Genomic DNA, 19,915 nt, shown 5'->3' with positions numbered 1-19,915 from the left:
AGTTGCGGCGAGGGGGAGCTACTCTTCGTTGCAGTGCACAGGCTTCTCATTGCGATGGCTTCTCTTGTTGCGGAGCACGGGCTCTAGGCGCATGGGCTTCAGTAGTTGTGGTGCATGGGCTTCAGTAATTGTGGCACACGGGCTCAGTAGTTGTGGCACACGGGCTTAGCTGCTCCGCGGCATGTGGGATCTTCCCGGAGCAGGGATCGAACCCGTGTCCCCTGCATTGGCAGGTGGACTCTTAACCACTGCACCACCAGGGAAGTCCCTCAGTCTCTTTTAGAAAGGGCAGCAGCTACAAACCTATGGATAAAGATAAAAGGAGCTGATGAAAGGAGCAAATTCTAGTCTCCATCCCTCAGTCTGGGGGGGTTCGTGAGCCCCCCTCTGTGCTTTTGGAGTCATCTACACCGTAGGATGTCTAAGGCCAGAACCCTACCAATTTTTTTCCAGCTGCCTAGGATTTCGACAGTCAGAAACCACCAAAAGAGAAGATGGCAGGGGAGTCGGTCTCTGAAGACCACCATCTTGCCAAATCCAGTGGTCGATTGGTTGCTCTGGTTTATCACAGTTGGGCCCCTCCCTTTGTCACATGGCTCCTGGAACCTGTACTCTACTCGTCAGGCTTTTTTCCTAGTTCCTTAATTGCTCCCTCAGTCCCCCTTTGCGGCTCTCCTCTCCTTATCACTACTTGAATAGTTCTCAATCTTGGCTGCCCATTAAAATCACCTGAGGAGGGACTTCCCTGGTGGTGCAGTGGTTAAGAATCTGCCTGCCAATGCAGCGAACACGGGTTCGAGCCCTGGGCCGGGAAGATCCCACATGCCACAGAGCAACTAAGCCCGTGCACCACAACTACTGAAGCCCGGCACCTAGAGCCCGTGCTCCGCAACAGGAGAAGCCCACGCACCGCAATGAAGAGTAGCCCCTGCTTGCCGCAACTAGAGAAAGCCTGTGTGCAGCAATGAAGACCCAACGCAGCCAAAACTAAAAAATAAATTTTAAAAAATAAATTTATTAAAAAAGTCACCTGAGGATTTTTTTCTCTTAACTGAAAATCATGGTCAACTCCAAGCTAATTAAATCAGGATCTCTGGAGGTGGGGCCTGGGTATTATAATAGCAGTTTCCTTGGTGCAGCCAAGGTGCAGAACTGACCTCTGCCCTCAATGCTGGCTTGCCCCAGGGTTCAGGCTTCTATGCTCTTTGCCATCTATACTCTCTCCCACGTGATCTGACCAGTCCCCAGCTTCACAGAGTTTCTACATAGTGGTGACTCCCAGATTGCATTTTTAGCCTGGGCCTCTCTGCTGAGCTCCAGAGCCGAGACCCAGCTGTCTATTCGAAACAGATATCTACAAGCACTTGAAAGTACTAATGTTCATGGATTTTGCCCTCTCGTCTCCTACATCCAACCCTTCAGCCAGGGCTATTGGCTCTATCTTAAAAATATATCTTTGTTAGCCACGACGGCTATCGTTCTATTCCAAGCCTTTGTCACCTCTCTCTCAAAGTATGTTAGCCTCCTAACAAGCCTCTGTGTTTCCATTCCCCTCAGTCCATCCTCTGTACAGCAGCCCAAGTGACGTTTGGTGTCTTTGGGGTTTATTTTTTTGTGTGAACTTTTCAGGAGGCTTTATTTCAGGTCATGATATTATATGCAGCACCACTTATAACCAAGACACTTTATTTAACATGAAAAAATGCAGTAAGTGGCTCATATTCATGGAATTCACTGGTCTTACCATGTTCCCCATGACCAAGATGTAGTTCTTGGTCTGAACTTGGTTCAGAACGTGGTTCTTGGGCTTCCCTGGTGGCGCAGTGGTTGAGGGTCCGCCTGCCGATGCAGGGGACACGGGTTCGTGCCCCAGTCCGGGAAGATCCCACGTGCCGCGGAGCAGCTGGGCCCGTGAGCCATGGCCCATGAGCCTGCGCGTCCGGAGCCTGCGCTCCACGGTGGGAGAGGCCACAACAGTGAGAGGCCCGCGTACCGCAAAAAAAAAAAAAAAAGAACTTGGTTCTTGTAGCTGAAAGAAAGGTGAATGGCCTAGGAAAAACTCAGTGACACTATTGGGTGTAAGGGGAACTAGCTACAGCCTACATGACAAGATGTTGTCCAATATGATTTGGTATAGGATTTTAAAAGGTAGCCAGTGTATGTTGCCATTACGTACAGGTCTCAGTACCACAGTTTGAGCTGGAAGGGGTCTCTCTCACTATTATGCCAAATGAAACACAGGAGGAGTTTTGGTTTTCCATCATATAAACTTTGGATTGGTAAGTTTTGAATTCCTAGTGCCCAGGGAGGTTTGATGCCTCCAGAGAACACAGTCATGCTTTTTTGTTATTTTGGCCAAGGGAGCTTAGTTCCCTGACCAGGGATCAACCCGAGCCCCCTGCAGTGGAAGCGCAGAGTCTTAACCGCTGGACTATCATGGAAGTCCCCAGTCATGCTTTTTTTTTTTTTTTTGCGGTACGCGGGCCTCTCACCGTTGTGGCCTCTCCCGTTGCGGAGCACAGGCTCCGGACGCACAGGCTCAGCGGCCATGGCTCACGGGCCCAGCCGCTCCGCGGCACGTGGGATCTTCCCGGACTGGGGCACGAACCCGTGTCCCCTGCATCGGCAGGCGGACTCTTAACCACTGCGCCACCAGGGAAGCCCTCCAGTCATCCTTTATTGAAATGGAAGTCAAGACTAGCCCCTTTCTACTTTGTGTTCTTCATATTCCAGTTGATCTTTTTAAAACATAAATCAGATCCCTGTTACTCCTGTGTTAAAAACCTTTCCATTATACTTAGAACAAAATTCAAACACTTTACCGTGGCCTCCTAGGCCCTACATTATTGGACCCTGCTCACTTCCCTGATCTCATCTCCTACCTCCACTGGCCTTCCTAGGTCACGATCAGGTCAGGCTGAGTCTTGATTTGGGGACTTGGCACTTGCTGTTCCTTTGTCCTGGCATGTTGCTCCCCACATGTCCCAGTAGTTCACTTCATCCCATCATTAGGTCTCTTTTGAGTTCTTATGTCCAAGAGGCCTTCCCTGACCACCATCATAACTTTTTGTTTCTTTATCCGGATTTACTTTCTGTAGGACATTTATGATTGTATACTAGCATATCTATGGATTGATTTACTTGGTCATTCTCTGTCTTCTCCACTAGAATATAAGCTCCAGGGAGACAGGTGCTTTGTCTATCTTTTTTTTTTTTTTTTTTTTTTGCTTTGTCTATCTTGTTCACTGGTGTATCCTCAATGCCTTTAACAGTACTCATTATCTACTTGTTGAATGAAAAGGGCACTTTTGTAGACGAGACTTCTATTCTTGGTAGCCTCCACCCTACTCCCCACCATAGAAGCATTGATTGGGATCTGAGGAGCCGGAGTGCTTCCTGACAAACACAATTAAGGGGTTAAAAGGTGCATTACCTTATTGGTAATCTGCTGTTGCTCATGGGAATGTGTGATAGCTCACAGGTGTGCTGGGGAAGAAAAAATGGGGGGATGCTTACACTGGCACTTAGCTGAGGGGCATCGCATCTGGGTGTTCCTTTCTCTTAGCACTACTAAGCCAACCATGTCAGCCAGAAGGAGAGACAAACCAAGATGAGATAAATTGAGCTCTGTCTAAAGGATCTGAGCAGGACTTAAGTGGAGTGGTGCTGGGCCCTCTTCTCTCTATGTCTCTCTCTTTTATTCAGCTTGGTCTCTGTATGTCCCTTCGTCTCTGTATATAGTGCTCAGTGTTTTCTGGCTGAATCTATGTTTACTTAAAATCAAGGGGTGGTTACCGTCTGTATGAGTTTCCTAGGGCTGCCGCAACAAATTACCACAACCTGGGTGGCTTCAAACAACAGATATTTATTCCCTCATGGTTCTGAAGGCCAGAAGCCAGAAATGAAGGTGCCAGAAAACTTAGTTCTTTCTGGGGGCTTTGACGGGGAATCGATTCCACGCCTCTTCTCCAGTATCTGTTGGTTGCTGGCAGTCTTTGGCATTGCCTTGGCTTATGGCTCAGAACACCAGTCTTTGCCTCTACCTTCACATGCCTTCTCCTCTTCACTCTGTGTCCTCTCTTCTTCTGTTTCACACAAGGACACTTGTCTTTGGATATAGGGACAATCCTAATTCAGGATGATCTTACCTGCAGATCATTAATTTCATCTGCAAATACCTTTTTTCTAAATAAGGTCACATTTGCAGATTCCAGGTGGATATATATTTTGGGGGACCACCATTCAACCCACTACACCATCTTAGAGGCAAGAGGGTTAAGTTAGGAAATAGGCAGATTTGCTTTATTAGGCTGTGTCCCTTCCCTTCTCTTCCTGTTCTTTTCATCCCCCACTCCCACCCTCCTACCCCAGCTGCCTTTTTCATCCTGGGAGCAGAACTCTCTCCAGCTGAGAATTTTGCCTGTGGGAGGTCAGCCCTGGGCATTCCCCCTTGTCTTCACCATCTGTCTTGGTCAGTGACTTGCGTGGCTCTTTGCCCGTGCCCTGCCTGTTTGCACATTTGGACCTGGACTCTGATCTCCTGGACCTAGACCGGCTAAACCTGTTTTCTCCCAAGCTGAAGGACTCAGGGAACCTGCTTCTTCCCCTGGGGGCAGGGTTTGGTTTATTCCTCAGACAAGACAGACCTGGTTCTCAGCTGATGGTGACACAGAAGAGGGTATTTCTAGCCCAGATCTCTCAAACTCCAGGTCTGTTCATCCACATCATTCTTTTTTTTTTTTTTGCGGTACGCGGGCCTCTCACTGTCGTGGCCTCTCCCGTTGCGGAGCACAGGCTCCAGATGCGCAGGCTCAGCGGCCATGGCTCACGTGCCCAGCCGCGGCATGTGGGATCCTCCCGGACCAGGGCACGAACCCGCGTCCCCTGCATCGGCAGGCGGACTCTCAACCGCTGCGCCACCAGGGAAGCCCGGCACCTCTTTTTTGTTGGCTGTGCCGCACGGCATGTGGGTTCTTAGTTCCCGGACCAGGGATCAAACCCACGCCCCCTGCATTGGAAGCACATTGGAAGTGTGGAGTCTTAACCACTGAACCGCCAGGGAAGTCGCTCAAAGGGCACCTTGCACACAACTTGTCTAAAACTGAACCTGTCAACCATCCCTCTTCCCCACAACTTGCCTCCCCTCCTGTACTTTCTACTCACTGAATCACATCTCTCTCCACCCACTTGCTGATAACCAGATGTTACCCTTTTACTCCAAACTTCCCCAAAGGCACCAGATTCTGTAGCTCCCACCCCCTAAGTCTCTCTCAAACACATCTACATCTCTCATATCCCACTGCCTCTACTCTAGGTTATCATCCCTTTGCACCAACCTGCCGACTGATCTCACAGCCTCAACTCGACTCTCCAGCCTCTCCAATCAACTTTCTTTGCTGCTATCTGAGTCATTCCTACAAACACTCCCTGTTGTATCCCTTCAACACTTCCCATTGCCTTTTAGGATTCTATTTCCTGACCCCACACCCTGTGCTGTCATCATCGCCAATTCAAATCCACAGCACTCCAGCACTTTATAGATTAAGAAAAATAAGAGCACTTAGGTCAATTAGGTTACCCTTCCAGGGGCTCATCCCTGTCTACGTTGTGATTTCCAGTCCCTTTTCCAGTATCTGGAGGCAATGTTGTCGCTAGAGAAGGAACCTCCTTGTGGATGCAGCCAAATGGCTGAGCTAACTCCTCTTTGAGGGCATGAGAGAATCATGAAATCCTAAAACACACACTTCCAAAAATCAAGATCTGGGACTGGTCCTGGGTTTCATGTTTTTAGCACAGGGGATCAATGGAAGGAGAAGCTCCATGGCTAAAGAAGCTAGGAAACTCCAACTCTGGTTTCCTTTCCCTTAGGGGCTCCATTGCTTTGATTCTTGCTTTCTTCTGGAATACAGTCATCTGCTTGTAAAACCCAGGACCACCTTGGAATAGCTGAGGGAGACTGGCCTTTTTCCAAAAGAATTTTTACTAAATAACACATAAGTTAATGAAAGAAAAGGGAAAGAGAGAGAGAAATCAAAGAAAACACAAAGGACAAGATATGGTACTAATCTAAAGACTGGCATCTGGTTTCAGATTAATTACATTCTAGACCCCCAGGCTGCTTTCTTGAGTTCAATATCAGAAAGTTCCCAGACTCTGGCCAGCCCTTATTTTTTTTGCATGTATAAAAATTCCATCCTGATGTTGAGACAAAAACCAACCCTCTGTCTTATCTATAGCTTTCTTGCAGCATCCACTTTTTTCCAGCTAAGCTGTGGGATGCTGGGGACTGCACAGGGAAGATTCTGGGCCTTTTGGCAATCCCTTATCGTGGTTCTTTAATCACAACGGCCATGCCAGGAAATTTTACCCTTGCGGAGGCTGGATTTTCCCTGGGGTTTCTGGCATGATCTGAGAGACCCCTCTTTCTTAGTAATGAGGATGGCTGGAATGGAGAGAAGTGACATGTAAGTATGAAGTTTAACATGTGCCCAACACATTGTATATTTCACTTTTTAGCATAAGCATTCGCCATAGGTGTCAATCACTAGTCATGATTTGTAGAACTTGAGGACCTGAGGGGTTAAGCAACTTGCTCAAGGTGTTAAAGCTGAACAGTCAAACTAGGAGTGAAGTTTGGGCTGATTGATGACAAGTTTGTGATCTGAGCCATGCAGCCTGAGGAGGTAGAAGTGCCTTTGCTTTCTTTGAAGGCTCAGGCTTTTCCACCCTTCTTTGTATGTTTTTTTTTTTCCAATCTAGAGACATTTGCTGAACTCTCTTATGTGCATACCTCTTTGATATTAGGAGGTATAAAAGTTTCCTAGACAAAGTCCCTGCATTCAACCCTGCACCTCGTTCTCTATGTTGAGCCCATCATTCACGGGCACTTATTCTTTCAGATATTGAGCACCTATTATGTAGAAGACACTGGCCCAGGATCTGGAGATGAAAGAGGTTAAACACACAGAATCTGGGCTTCCCTGGTTGCACAGTGGTTAAGAACCCACCTGCCAGTGCAGGGGACCCAGGTTCGAGCCCTGGTCTGGGAAGGTCCCACATGCCGTGGAGCAACTAAGCCCATGTGCCACAACTACTGAGCCTGCGCTCTAGAGCCTGTGAGCCACACTACTGAGCCTGCATGCCACAACTACTGAAGCCCACACGCCTAAAGCCCGTGCTCTGCAACGAGAGAAGCCACCAAAACAAGAAGCCCGTGCGCCATAACGAAGAGTAGCCCCCGCTCGCCTCCACTAGAGAAAGACCACGCACAGCAACGAAGACCCAATGCAGCTAAAAATAAATAAATGAACAAATTTATTAAAAAAAAAAAAAGAATCCGCCTGCCAACGCAGGGGACACGGGTTCGAGCCCTGGTCTGGGAAGATCTCACATGCCGCAGAGCAACTAAGCCCGTGCGCCACAACTACTGAGCCTGCGCGCTAGAGCCTGTGAGTCACAACTACTGAGCCTGTGTGCCACAACTACTGAGCCTGTGCTATAGAGCCCGTGCTCTGCAACAGGAGACGCCACCGCAATGAGAGTCCTGTGCACCACAACGAAGAGGAGCCCCTGATCGCCGCAACTAGAGAAAGCCCACACACAGCAACAAAGACCCAACGCAGCCCAAAATAAATAAATTAAATTAAAAAAAAAAAAACTACACAGAATCTAGAGGAAGGAAGAGCCTGGGTTCTGCCACCATCATTACCTCCTACTACTCATCCCCTTCCCCCCAAACTCTGAGCCCTTTCATGGAGGGCATGGGGTTGGGGATCCTGGATAAGGCTGTTCCTAAGGGGAGGAGGTAGGTACGGATGCAGGGAGTTTTCTTGGCACTTTTTGCCCATTTATTGTGGTTAGTACCTGGTAAGGTGCACAAAATTGTGGAGATGAGACAAGGAACTAACAGAAACAGAAATATTTTGAAGGGGAGAAATTGCTCATTTATTCAAAAATAATGGGAAAACCCCTTAGAAGAGCTTGTGATCTATTATTCCTTTGCGGTTTATGGTTTCCAGGTGGCCTTTTCACTTGGAGAAATTCTTCCTGGTTAAGAGATTTCTAGGCCAAAGGAAAGGGCTGAATTATCCCAATACTGCTGCCAGTTTATGGTTTGACTCCAGCTAAATTATTCAAACTATTTAGGTGTCAGCTCAGAAACGGAGAGGGTGATGCCAGATACGTCACAATATGTTTTCCGTGGGATCTCCAGTAAAAGGGTTATGAGAAATAACAGTTATTCAGTGTGCATAACAAAACACTTCTGCTTTTTTCTCTAGGTCAAAAGAGCTGATGCAGGATCACAATTTGACTCATGGCATAAAACCTTTGGGAATCTGAAACTTTCTTGAGTTAAAAAAAAGCAACGGACACCTGTATTTGCATAGTGCTCTGTGCTGAATGGTTTACAAAGCATTTTAAGATATCACAACTGATCCTTACCCCATCTGTGAAGTGGAATTAGTGTGCCCCCATTTTATACTTAAAGAAACTTGGGTCACACAATCAAGGTAATTCAGGCAAAGGTACTTTATTTTTTATTTTATTTTTTACTTTCCCTCAGCTATCTAGAAAATTATTTTTTTCACCTCAGTAATTTGTGATAATGGACCGTCACAAATGCCATCACCAGACAAACAAAACACAATCTTCTTTTCTGGGGACACTTCCCATCCCTGCACAGACCCCAAAGCCAGAGTCAACAACACACAGCTGTAAAGCACCAGAAACTCCAAACAACCTAGGACAGTAAGGGATCATCTTCATGTGTATTTTACAACAACGTCTGGGAGTAGCTTGGAATAGATTGGCTTCTCTAAAGAAAGTTGTTTGTGTTCATTTTGGGGGAGAGCCAGCTCAGATTCAACTCTACTTGGTTCTTTGTTTCTGTGAGGGTATGAAGGCTGAGAAAACAGGGGTTGTCTAGAGAATTCGCATGGGAAAATAATAACTTTAAAAGCTTTAGGTACATAACCAGTTAACAGTCCATCAACAGTAAGCTGATTGGCACGATCTCTTTTTTGAGGGTCTGTGGTGATGATGAACTGTAGGGCCCTGTTCCCGTAAGGGCAAAGGAAGCCCCCCTCCTCTAATGGTCTCTTCTCCCAGCCGGGCTGCACTGCAAGCCTGTCTAGAGGCAAGGCCTCCAGGTGTGGGGAAATAGGTTTTATTCAGCCCGGTTTTGGGGTGAACGCGGATAGACCTGACAACGTAGTTACGGTAGACCTGGAAGGGGCCTGTTTTTCTAGCCTTGTCCCCAGATAAGTCTCTGCCCGGAGAAGCTGCAGGCACCTGGGGTCCTCCTGGCTCCAGGGCCTGCCATCTCCAGGCCTGCCGCATTAACATCACCACGAGGAAGGCGCCCTGCTGCGAGCACTTATTTGCATCCAAGTGTTTGCACCGAGACAGGGGCTCACGTGCTCGAGGTCACACAGACTGGGTCTCTCCAGGGACAGAAGCGGGGAGGAAGCCCTGTCTCGGGGTGGGCAGGTGCCGGGGTACGCTGGTACGCCCTCCACTTCCAGTTAGGTCCCCCAGGCCGCCCCCCCTCCCCAATTCCCTGCTGGCCCCAAGCGCTCCGGCCTCCCGGGGGGCCGGGAAGTCGGCCTCGCTAGCCCGGCGCTGGGGGCGGGCACCTGCTCCCACCCCTCGGCGTCCCCTCCCCTTCACTTCCCCCTCCCCTTCACTTCCCCCTCCCCTTCACTTCCCCCTCCCCTTCACTTCCCCCTCCCCTTGTTCCCTCCCTCCCCTCCCCCCCGCGGCTAGGCGCGGCGGCGGCGGCGGCGGCGGCCGGGGCTGAGGCGGCGGCGGCGGCGGCGGCGGCGGCGGCGGCGGCGGCGGCAGTGGCGGCGGCAGCGGGCGGGGCTCGGCTCGGGCTCCGCGGGCGGGCGGGCGGACATGGCGGCCAACATGTACCGGGTCGGAGGTAGGAAGGCTCGGCCCGACCCGGCCCGTCTGGGAGCGGGCTCCGGGAGTGGGGGGTAGGGGCGAATTCACCCTAACCGCTGGGAGCCACGGGCGCCCGGGCTGAGGGCTCATGGGGCTGGGGGCCTGCGGAGGGGGCCGGGGCTGCCCCCCTCCCCCACCGTGGCCCACAAGGGGCCGGGGCCCATCCACACCCCCACATCCCAACCAGGGTTTTAGACCAGGCCTGTACTTGGGGGTATGAATTATCAGATGCCACCCCACCTCAACCCGTGAAACCCCCATGGGGGTCAGGGGCCGTCGAGCCGCCTACGAGGGTGGTCTCTCCTCGCGTGGCTTCTAGGCGTTGGGGGTTTGGAGAGAGTGGAGGGACATCTCTCCTCTATTGCTGCCCTTCATTGGGGGTGTGGGTGGGGGCGATGGGGGCCCAGCCAGGGGCACAGCTGGATAGGCCTGTTTGCGGGGACAGGGCCCTGCACCTCTCCTTCGTCCCTCTCCCTTACGTTTCTTGTCCAGCCCCCCCCAGGAATGGGGCTTAGAGGGGCCGGGGCACCGCAGCCTGGGGTGGGGAGTGGAGCTCTGCCTGGACGTTTGCTCTGCTGTCTGCCTCCTTCCCAGCCTTCTGCAGAAGAGAGAAATAAGGTCAAACAAACTTTCTCCCTACTCAAGACGCCCTCCTCCCTCTTTTCCTGGTAAAATAATAATTCAGATAAGTGACGTGTTTGTGTGTAAGACTGGCTCTTCTCTGCTCATTAGCCGAGCTCCTTGATGGATGGTGGTGGGAATGGCCTGGCTAAATGAGGCCACTTTGCAGAAGGGAGACGGGAAAGAGCCACTAAGATAGACAATAACACTGCAGCCCAGCCTCTCAAATAAACACACAGTGGGAAGTTTCCAGTGAGCCTATTAGATGAGAGGAAAAACCACACTTGAAAATTTATATCCTTTTTGTTGAAAGGCTGCAGCAATTGCTTTATAACGAGACCCAAAATGGATCTGGATTAAATATGGTAAATATGGTATTAGAAAGGCTGGTTATCACCTCCACAGAGCTCTGCCTCTCAAAAAGTGACCCCTCTCCTTTTTCGCCCCCTCATCTTCCTAGAAAGAGCTGTGAAAAAGTTTGTCAATGTGCTTCTGCTCTGCTCACCTGATTTTTTTTTAAGTTGGTGATTGAAATGTACTTTGGGCTGCTAAGCCTTTCAAGATGCTCTGAATTTGTCTTAGGTCAATAGTTTTATGTGAGAAGCCTACTCCAGGGCAAATTGGATTGGAGTGAAAAGATGTGGAAGCAGTTATCGTATGAAAGACACATGTTTAGTCAGCTCTGACTACTCAATGATAAGAGGTGTCTTTTTGTTTATTATTAAAGAAATGACACATGTGGGACAGAAGTCTAGGAGAACTTGAATAAAACATTAATTGAAATGAAAATGCCAGGAAAATAAGGGTCTGTGAATGGTAAGCACATAAGAAAGATAATATATTGAGGCTGCATTACTCAGTTTGCTTTTACCAGGAAATGAATCATGGGCGTGCTTCATTTTGAATGTGAATTACCTAATATAAAAAGTCATAAATTGACAAATGTGAACTTTATGTTGAAAAGATTAAGCTCTTTACTTCCTTTAATTACAGATTATGTCTACTTTGAGAATTCCTCTAGCAATCCGTACCTCATCAGAAGGATAGAAGAACTCAACAAGGTATACGCTGAGTGTTCTTGATTCTAATATTAAGAAATATTTGTTGCCCATTGAAGGGTAATTGGGTAAAGGGCATAAGAGGTGATTTTACTTTAAGTTCCAGACTCTTTGAAAGTAGAGATTTCAGATTAGAGAATTATGCAGGATTCTGAATATTCTTTTGCTTTTTATAATTACCTCTGATATTAAATGTTGATACTGAATATGTAACATCTGTAAGATTTCTTCAAATTGCTTTGAGCTTCTCAGAGCAGGTCACTCCTGTAACTCAGTCCCTGTTTATATCTGAAGTCATAATTTGTGTTTCTCCCTTTTTAGTTATCTTTTAATTAATTTAATTTAATTTTTAAAATTTTTAAAAATTAATTTTAAATTAATTTTTTCCTCTTTCAGCTTGAGAAAGAGGAAGTTAGGGAATATGATATTTAAGGGAATTTGTAAAATTCTAGACTAGGCTAACTAATAAGAAGACAGTTTTGGTATAATTATAAAGTGACTTTTTGTACCTTAGGCCCAAGTAAATAAAACTTTTACATCAAGGTTTGTCCCTAATCGCAGGTGTCCAGGACATCAGAAGCATTATGAGTGTTGGCAGTAGCTGAGCTTTCAGTGGAGGCACTCAAACAATCATAAATGACATGGACCATAGATTTCTGATGGTTGAGGGTTACTTGTATAGCTGGTGAGAATTCACATTGTTAAAATTTTGGGGGCTGTCTAGCTAATACCGTTCCCCCAAAATACCATCTGGAGACTCTGGTCCCGTTTTGAGTCCCAGGAAACCAGATTGGCCAAGGGCATGCCTGGCTTATGAGCGTTGAGGTCTTGGTTCACTTTTGGGGATACCCTGGGGACCTTGCATTTTAAAAATTTCCATAGTATTTGAGACCACCCCCAAATGAAGAAAATGCCCTCAGGATTAGGTCAGTCTGTGGGTGGGAACTGTTGAGGTGTCTTCCTGGTGTGCTTCTCTTTTATATTATTGATGTAAGGTATAAGAATTTAGGCAATTCCAGGGAATTCCCTGGTGGTCCAGTGGTTAGGACTCGGTGCTTTCACTGCTGGGGCCCAGGTTCCATCCCTAGTTGGGGAAGTAAGATCCTGCAAGCCACGCTCGGCATGGCCAAATAAATAAATAAATAAAAGGCTTAAAAAAAGAATTTAGGCAATTCCACACTGTTCACTGCATCAGCTTACTTGGAAACTTAACTAGGACTCGAGGAGAAATTGCCCTATGAGACCTGTATTCTCTGGCTGCTCCCTGCTTTGTTCATTCGGCTCTAAGTGCAGTAAGCTCTTTCTTGCCTATTGCTCTCTCTCTCTCTTTTTTTTTTTGGCTGCGCCACCTGTCTTGCAGGATCTTAGTTCCCTGACCAGGGATTGAACCCAGGGCCATGGCAGTGAAGCACCAAGTCCTAACCACTGGACCCTCTTGGCTGTTTCTCATATGCACCCACCTTAGGACTGTCTGGTTGTTCCCAGCCCCCCATACCTTGCTGTTTTCCCCCACATCATTTATCACCTTCAAATATACTTAATTAATGTGTTTACAGGCATACCTCAGATATTGTGGGTTCAGTTCAGACCACTGCAATGAAGCAGATATTGCAGTAAAACGAGTCACATGAATTTTTTTGTTTCCCAGTGCATATAAAAGTTGTGTTTATACCATACTGTAGTCTATTAAGTGTACATTATGTCTAAAAAAAGATGTACATGCCTAATTGAAAAATACTTCATTGCTAAAAATTGCTAGCTATCATCTGAGCCTTCAGTGAGCCTTCATAAAATAATATTAAAGATCACTGATCATAGGTTGCCATAACAAATATCATAATAATGAAAAAGTTTGAAATACCGCAAGATTTACCAAAATGTGACAGACACGAAGTAAGCAAATGCTATTGGGAAAATGGCGTAGACTCGCTCCACCGAGTGTTGCCATAAACCATTGATTTGTAAAAAAAAAAACACAATATCTGAGAAGTGCAGTGAACCGAAGCGCAATAAAATGAGTTGTGCCTATATTTACATTGCCTGTTTTCCCAAACTAGAATGTAAGCTCTATGTGTGTAGTGATCTTTTCTGCTCACTAATGCATCCGAAGTGCCTTAGAGTAGTGGCTGGCACATAGTTAAGTAAACAGTTTTTGAATTAATGAATTTCTCAGATGTCTGATGTTAATACTTGTACATGGCTTTACTGTTTACAAAGTACTTTGATTCATTCATTTTACAAATATTTCTGGGGACCTACTGCTTTTAGAGACGCACTTTTAGGAACTGAAAGATGAACAAGATAGGTCTAGTAGTGGAGATGGACATCAGCTAAGTAATTCCACAGGCAGAAGGAAAATTGCATCTGTGCTAAATTTACAAACATCAGAGCATGGTGCTCTGGAAGCATATAATCTGGGGATTCACGTTTGTCACCTCTTTTGAGCCTCACAGTACCTTAAACCTTTAAGGTAGATGGATCATGGATTGTTGTGAAGCACACTGTGGTTAAGTAACTTAAATGCCTGGGTTACACATCTAGCTGGAACCTGGATCATTTCACACTTCTTTATCATGATATTACTCTTCACTTCAAAAGTCCCTCCCCTCCCCCACATTCTCACCTTCTCCCTGCGCCTCTGCTTTCTCAAAGAGTGGTTAATATACGAGCAGTCCTTAGGGGACTGAGGGTGACTGAACTGTGAGAGATCAGAGTCTCTGTAATTTCAGAGAGTGGCAGTTTGGATGGAGTATTGATAAAAAGGAACTGCAATAGGCTAATTAATTACTAAATATTTACATAGGACCTTTATTTCTAAAGGGATGTGAGAGATCTCATTTTAAGTAATTAATTAAACAAATATTTCTCGAGCACTTGTTATGTAGCAGGCACTATGCTAGGCTCAGGTACAACAGTGACCAATATGGACATGGTCTCTGTCCACACAGGGTCTCCGTTCTCATGAGGGAGACACATGAAAAGATGAGTTAACAGGTGTAAAGGAAATAGCGATAAATGGTGTTAACTTCTAGAAAGGAAATAAGCAAGAGCCTTGACCCTTGACATAGAGAATAACAGAGGTTGCTTCCTTTGGATAGGGAGTGAAGGACTTTAAGGACATTGAAGTTGAGGCCTAAAGGATGAGAAGGAGGTAGCCTCAGGAAGAGGGGCCACAGGAGTTCTAGAAAGGCCTTGAGCGGGTCAGAGGTCAAGTTGGCTAAGTGGGGAAATTTAACATGATTAGAAAATCCAAATAATGAATTTAAGAACACTTGATATATTATTATTTTTTAAAATTAATTAATTTATTTTTGGCTGCATTGGGTCTTTGCTGCTGCACGCAGGCTTACTCTAGTGGTGAACGAGGGGCTACCCTTCACTGTGGTGCGTGGGCTTCTCATTGCGGTGGCCTCTCCTGTTGTGGAGCACGGGCTCTAGGCACGCGGGCTTCAGCAGTTGGGGCACATGGGCTCAGTAGTTGTGGCTCGCCGGTTCTAGAGCGCAGGCTCAGTAGTTGTGGCACATGGGCTTAGCTGCTCCACAGCATGTGGGATCTTTTAGTGCAGCGAGTGGGCTCTGGTGCGCATGGGTTCAGTAGTTGCAGTGAGCGGGCTCTCTAGTTGTGCCGCACAGGCTTAGTAGTGCAGCACGCAGGCTCTAGAGTGTGCAGGGTTAGTTGCCCTGTGGTGTGTGGGATCTTAGTTCCCTGACTGGGGATCGAACCCACATCCCCTGCATTGGAAGGCAGATTCTTAACCATTGGACCACTAGGGAAGTCCTGAAATAGACTTTTGTCTCAATTTTTCTTCCCCAGAACTTTTAGGTGCAAAACTGAATATATTGGTTGATAAACACAGTTCGACATTGTTTTATCTCTTTTTTTTTTTTTTTTTGAGGGACTGGTTCTTTATTTCAAAAAGACATTTATCAATGTTCAGTATCAAAACAGTTACACTATTGTTTTTTCTTTCCCCAATTGGCCCCCAAGGAGACCACACCAAAGGGGAGTATATTTTAAGCCAATTAAGCTGTAGGATGCACACCTAACTGACCTCACTGAGCCCTCACCAAAAAGAGGAGATTGGGTAGGGAAAGAAACTTGAAAGATCAGCACACTGCCAGCCCAGACTGTAGAGGGCTGTCACAGCCAGGTGGGGTGACCAGTGTGCCCCAGCCCCAAAGAAGCGAAGTTTCAAAGTAATATAAAATTTAAAAACAATTTTGTGTATAAGCTATTCAAGATTTCTCCAGGACTAACTGCTACAACACACAATGAGATGGCAGTTTTAGAGACAGCAGCTTCAGACCCAGAAAAGGGTGATGAGATGAGTTTCATATGGCTAAATCAGTGGTAGAACATAATTTTCTTTCCTTTCTTTCAAGGAGGCGGGAGAGCAAATAAGTGGTCACCTCAAAATAAGGGGCACATGATCCATTCTGTGAGTGATTGGGAATGGGGTAGAGCTGGGACAAGGATTTGGTCTCAGAGGTCTCACCATCTTAATCTCATCTGGTCACTTCTGATGGAAAAAAAAAGTTGCCCAAAGATACCGTAAAGCTGAAAACCTGAACAGCGCTTTTTTTTTTTTTTTTTTTTTTTGGCTAACTCCTTCTGGAATCACCTTTCTGGTTTGGCAGGTACTTTTTACAGAGCAATAAGGCTTCCCAAAATGGAGTCCTTCTCTGGGCTGTTTGGCTCTCAGGAAGGCAGGCCCATACCTTTTCCCCTCCTCTACGGAGAGGGCAGTATGCATTAAGCTGAAAAGTTACCTTCCAAAAGTGAGAAAGGGATTAGACTGCTGCTTCAGAACTATGGAATTATCTGGAATGTTTTACAAATGGCTGCTACATCAACAGCAACAAAAAAGGTAATTACAAAATGTGTACATCACAGCATGCTTTTAAAGACACTTAACATTGTGCTCACATTCCCTTAAACGTTGTTCCCAAAGATGCTCAGCCTCTAGCCCAAATGGAATCTCTGGAGAGAGGCAGAGACAGTTTGGCAAAAAGGACACAGGGGTGGGGGTGGGAGACGTGGCGAAAGGAGAAAGCAGCCTTCCAGTTAAAGATCAGCCGTCAGGTTAAAGGTCAGCTTCTGGCCTCAGCGGAGTCGGGGTCAGCGCAGGGCGGGACTGGGGCGCTCTGCATCTCATCCAGGTCAAGCAGAGTCTGGTCCAGCATCCTTTGTGTACAGAGGTGCTCCTCTTTGGTGCATTTCAGTTCATCTTCCAAATCATCAGTTGTCTTTTCCAGCGTGGCTGCCCATCTCTCGGCAAACTCAGCACGGGTCTCTGCCTCCTTGAGTTTATCAGTGAGAATCTTTCTTCCTCATACCTGTCTTCTTTTTGAGAGTACTTTTCTTCAGCAGCACTCAGACACTTCAGCTTCTGGTCCATCAGTCTGACCTGCTCATCCGTCTCTCGGCAACGGGACTCTGCCAGCTCAGCTCGCTCCTCTGCCTTCCAAGTCTCCCTCAATAATCACCAACCTAAGAGCCACCTCTTCGTACTTCCTACCTGCCTCTTCTGCAGTGTGCTTAGCTTCTTTGAGTTGGATTTCCTGGAGCTCCATTTTTTCTTCCTCTTTTAAGGATTGGTTTTCAATAACCTTCAGACCTCTCTCGCTGTCATCAGCAGCTTTCTCAGCTTCGTCTAGCTTTTGCAGGGCAGTGGCCAGGTGCTCTTGGGCACTGTCCAGGTCCTTTTCAACCAGCTGCATCCTGCGGTTCAAGGAGGCCGCGTCAGCTTGAGCCTGTTCCCGGGCCGCCTTTCTCCCTCCACTTCCGCAGGAGGCACTCGGCCCTCTCCTCCGCGTCACTGGCCTGCAGCTGCGGAACCTGGGTCTCAGCGCTTCACCGCCTCCGTGGTGGTGACCCCGGCCGTGGTGCCCACCCGGCCCCTGCTCGCCTTCGGGTTCCTGCCCCCTCTGCCCAGAGCTGCAGCCGCTTCTCACCGACATTGTTTATCTTACATGCCCTCTTTTCCTCTCCTCTAAACTGTACTCAGATACAGTGATGATGATCTTTTGGAGGAAGAATATAAAGTTAAAATAGAAAACAACTTCACGGTAAATTTTATTTAGTCACTGTCTAGCTTGGGTGTTGCTCTTCTAAAGATTTAGTCTGCACACATGTTGGAAAAAGGCTTTGTGCACATAATAATGAGGATACAGTCTCAGGAAGTTTTGGAAGTTATGCTTATGGATAAATTTAATGTTATTTGCTATTGATTTTTTTTTGGTGTGTTATGTTGTATAATTTATATGTTTCTTCATATTCTGTATGTTTTATTAGCCATCCAGTTTGCTCTGAAATTCATTTTAATGTTTTGGGTCTTTTTTTGGTGGGGAGAAGGGAGCCACTAACTTCTTTGAGCATCTAATCTTGTCCCCCACCCCAATCTATATTTGCACATACAAGATTTTGCATATAATTTCAGGAGATCCCTTCAAAGCCCTTTTATAGAACCCAAGTTAAGACCCCTCCTGACGTTTAGGATCTGTTGGGAAGAAGGACAGAAATTGGGAAAAGGAAGTTCTTTTCCATCTGTTCTTTAGTTCGAGCAGACCATAGACTTTCCAAAATGGAAAGCGTTTGGTTTTTTGGTTTTTAATAATGTACTTTCTAAGTCTGGGTTAGAAATGGGCGTGAGTATGAGGTTGACTAAAAGCCCCTTATTGCTGAAGGATGTTTAACTAAACGTGTCTGACAGAATAGAGATTTAAGAGGCTGCAACCTAAATGGAGAAAAGAACACAGGAAAGAAATTGCTGTTCATTGTAGGTTCTTCTTTATACCTGTCTCCACTTTTCCCACCTGTGGGTTTTGTTCAGGTCCTTCTTTTTTCTTAAGACTACTCAGTCCTCCAGGCTTCACCTGTTGGACTCCTTTCTTTCTTTCCTAGCTAGCTAGGGACCTTGTGCCCCCTTTCCTCCTCCTTGAAGCTTTTTCTGTTCTTCCTCAACAGGTGTTACTTCCTGCCTCCATGAGTGAGAAGTGAAGTCTGGAGGGGAAATGAAAGGAGTAAAGACAATAGTGCTGGGAATTTGTCAGGAATGTTTTACTCTTATGCTTCAGTTGTGGGGGACCGGTGAAGGTTTCTGGGTGAGGGACATGATTACAGCTGGGCTTTGGAAGGTTGGAGACGAGATGACACGTGGACAGGCATCTTTGCTGGAGCAGAGGCTCGGTGAGGGCAGACACCATGCATCCGTGGTGCTTAGCTTGTGCAGGGGCACATAGGAAGCGCACACAAGAAATTTGGTGACTTTATATATACAAAATATTTAACTTAGGTCTTCAGAGCTATACTTCTTAAATTATTTGTGGTGGAGGATTTTTAAGAATTTTCAGTATCTTAGACTGCTTTTGTAAAATTTAAAAATGAGAGTAGAAAAATGAAATTTAAAGTAGGCTTATAAAAATGCAAGCCCCATTTTTCATTATTAGATTCAATAGATATAAAATTAACTCTCAAATACTGTAATTCATTTAATTTCTGTACTCATTTCATTACATAGTACCAGCTGTGGACTGGGCCTTGGACCACAATTTTAGTAGCTCAACTTTAGAGGAATGTTCGAAGGGAGGGTGTGTGTGTGTACAGTAGAGAAGAAGAGTAATACTGTACACTGCCTAATAGCCAAGTGTGTGCGTGGTTCAGAAGAGAATATTTATTTTGAACTATGCCCCTCCACCCCAAGCAGGTTCAAATAAGAATTTAATTAGCTTTACAGAGTATCCCTATTGGAGGAACTCACCAGTAAGGTAGAAAAAAAACACGTATGCCTTAAAACTCTTGCTTTGGGTTTTTAACATGCTTTTATTTTTTTTTTAAATGTTTATTTATTTATTTTCTTATTAGTCGTCCATTAACATGCTTTTGTCTCAAGAAGACAAAAATGATAAAGCACTGATAATTGAAGTCATTGATAGATTTTATTTACATATGAATATTGGACTGTTCATTTAGCAGATTGCTGGATCATTACTTCTGGAGGATGTATTTGATCACAATATTGTGAAATATAGAAGCACTTTGGTTAGGATGTAATATGATTTCAGTTTTAAGGGGCAATATTTCTACAAGACTATTTCTCACTTTAAAATACTGCCGCTGAACTTCATAAAACTGACAACTTTACTGCAGCACATATACTTGTTTCTTTTTCTCTGAGTGTATCTGTAAGCCCAGAGAAATTTTGAAAATATGTTCTCAAATTTGTTTGAAATTGGAAATGACAGTAGCATTTTATTGTAATCTGTGTTTTTACAATGAGCTCTGTAGT

The 19,915-nt window shown here is 46.1% G+C and overlaps 1 protein-coding gene and 1 pseudogene across 11 annotated transcripts in view; one reads left to right on the top strand and one right to left on the bottom strand.

Moving 5' to 3' along the window:
• Positions 1–9,837: 9,837 nt before the first annotated feature.
• Positions 9,838–19,915, top strand: part of MTA3 (metastasis associated 1 family member 3) — a 174,868-nt gene continuing 164,790 nt past the window's right edge. For 8 of the 11 annotated variants that reach the window (XR_009544227.1, XM_060169832.1, XM_060169831.1 and 5 more), the window contains exons 1-2: positions 9,838–9,925; positions 11,563–11,630. Coding sequence is in view for 8 of the 11 variants with exons in the window: in XM_060169832.1 (XP_060025815.1) it covers positions 9,898–9,925; positions 11,563–11,630 (96 nt within the window). In the remaining 3 variants the exon portion in view is untranslated. Of the gene's footprint in view, positions 9,926–10,430; positions 10,617–11,562; positions 11,631–16,356; positions 16,496–19,915 lie in introns of those variants that run through there. The other 3 variants (XM_060169839.1, XM_060169838.1, XM_060169834.1) reach the window with 3 other exon arrangements.
• On the bottom strand, positions 16,719–18,833 carry LOC132531879 (tropomyosin alpha-3 chain-like; annotated as a pseudogene).

Source organism: Lagenorhynchus albirostris, chromosome 13 (assembly GCF_949774975.1).
Source record: "Lagenorhynchus albirostris chromosome 13, mLagAlb1.1, whole genome shotgun sequence".
Taxonomy (NCBI): Eukaryota; Metazoa; Chordata; class Mammalia; order Artiodactyla; family Delphinidae; genus Lagenorhynchus; species Lagenorhynchus albirostris.
The sequence above is the reverse complement of the archived record's forward strand: the minus strand, read 5'-3'. Positions and strand labels throughout refer to the sequence as shown.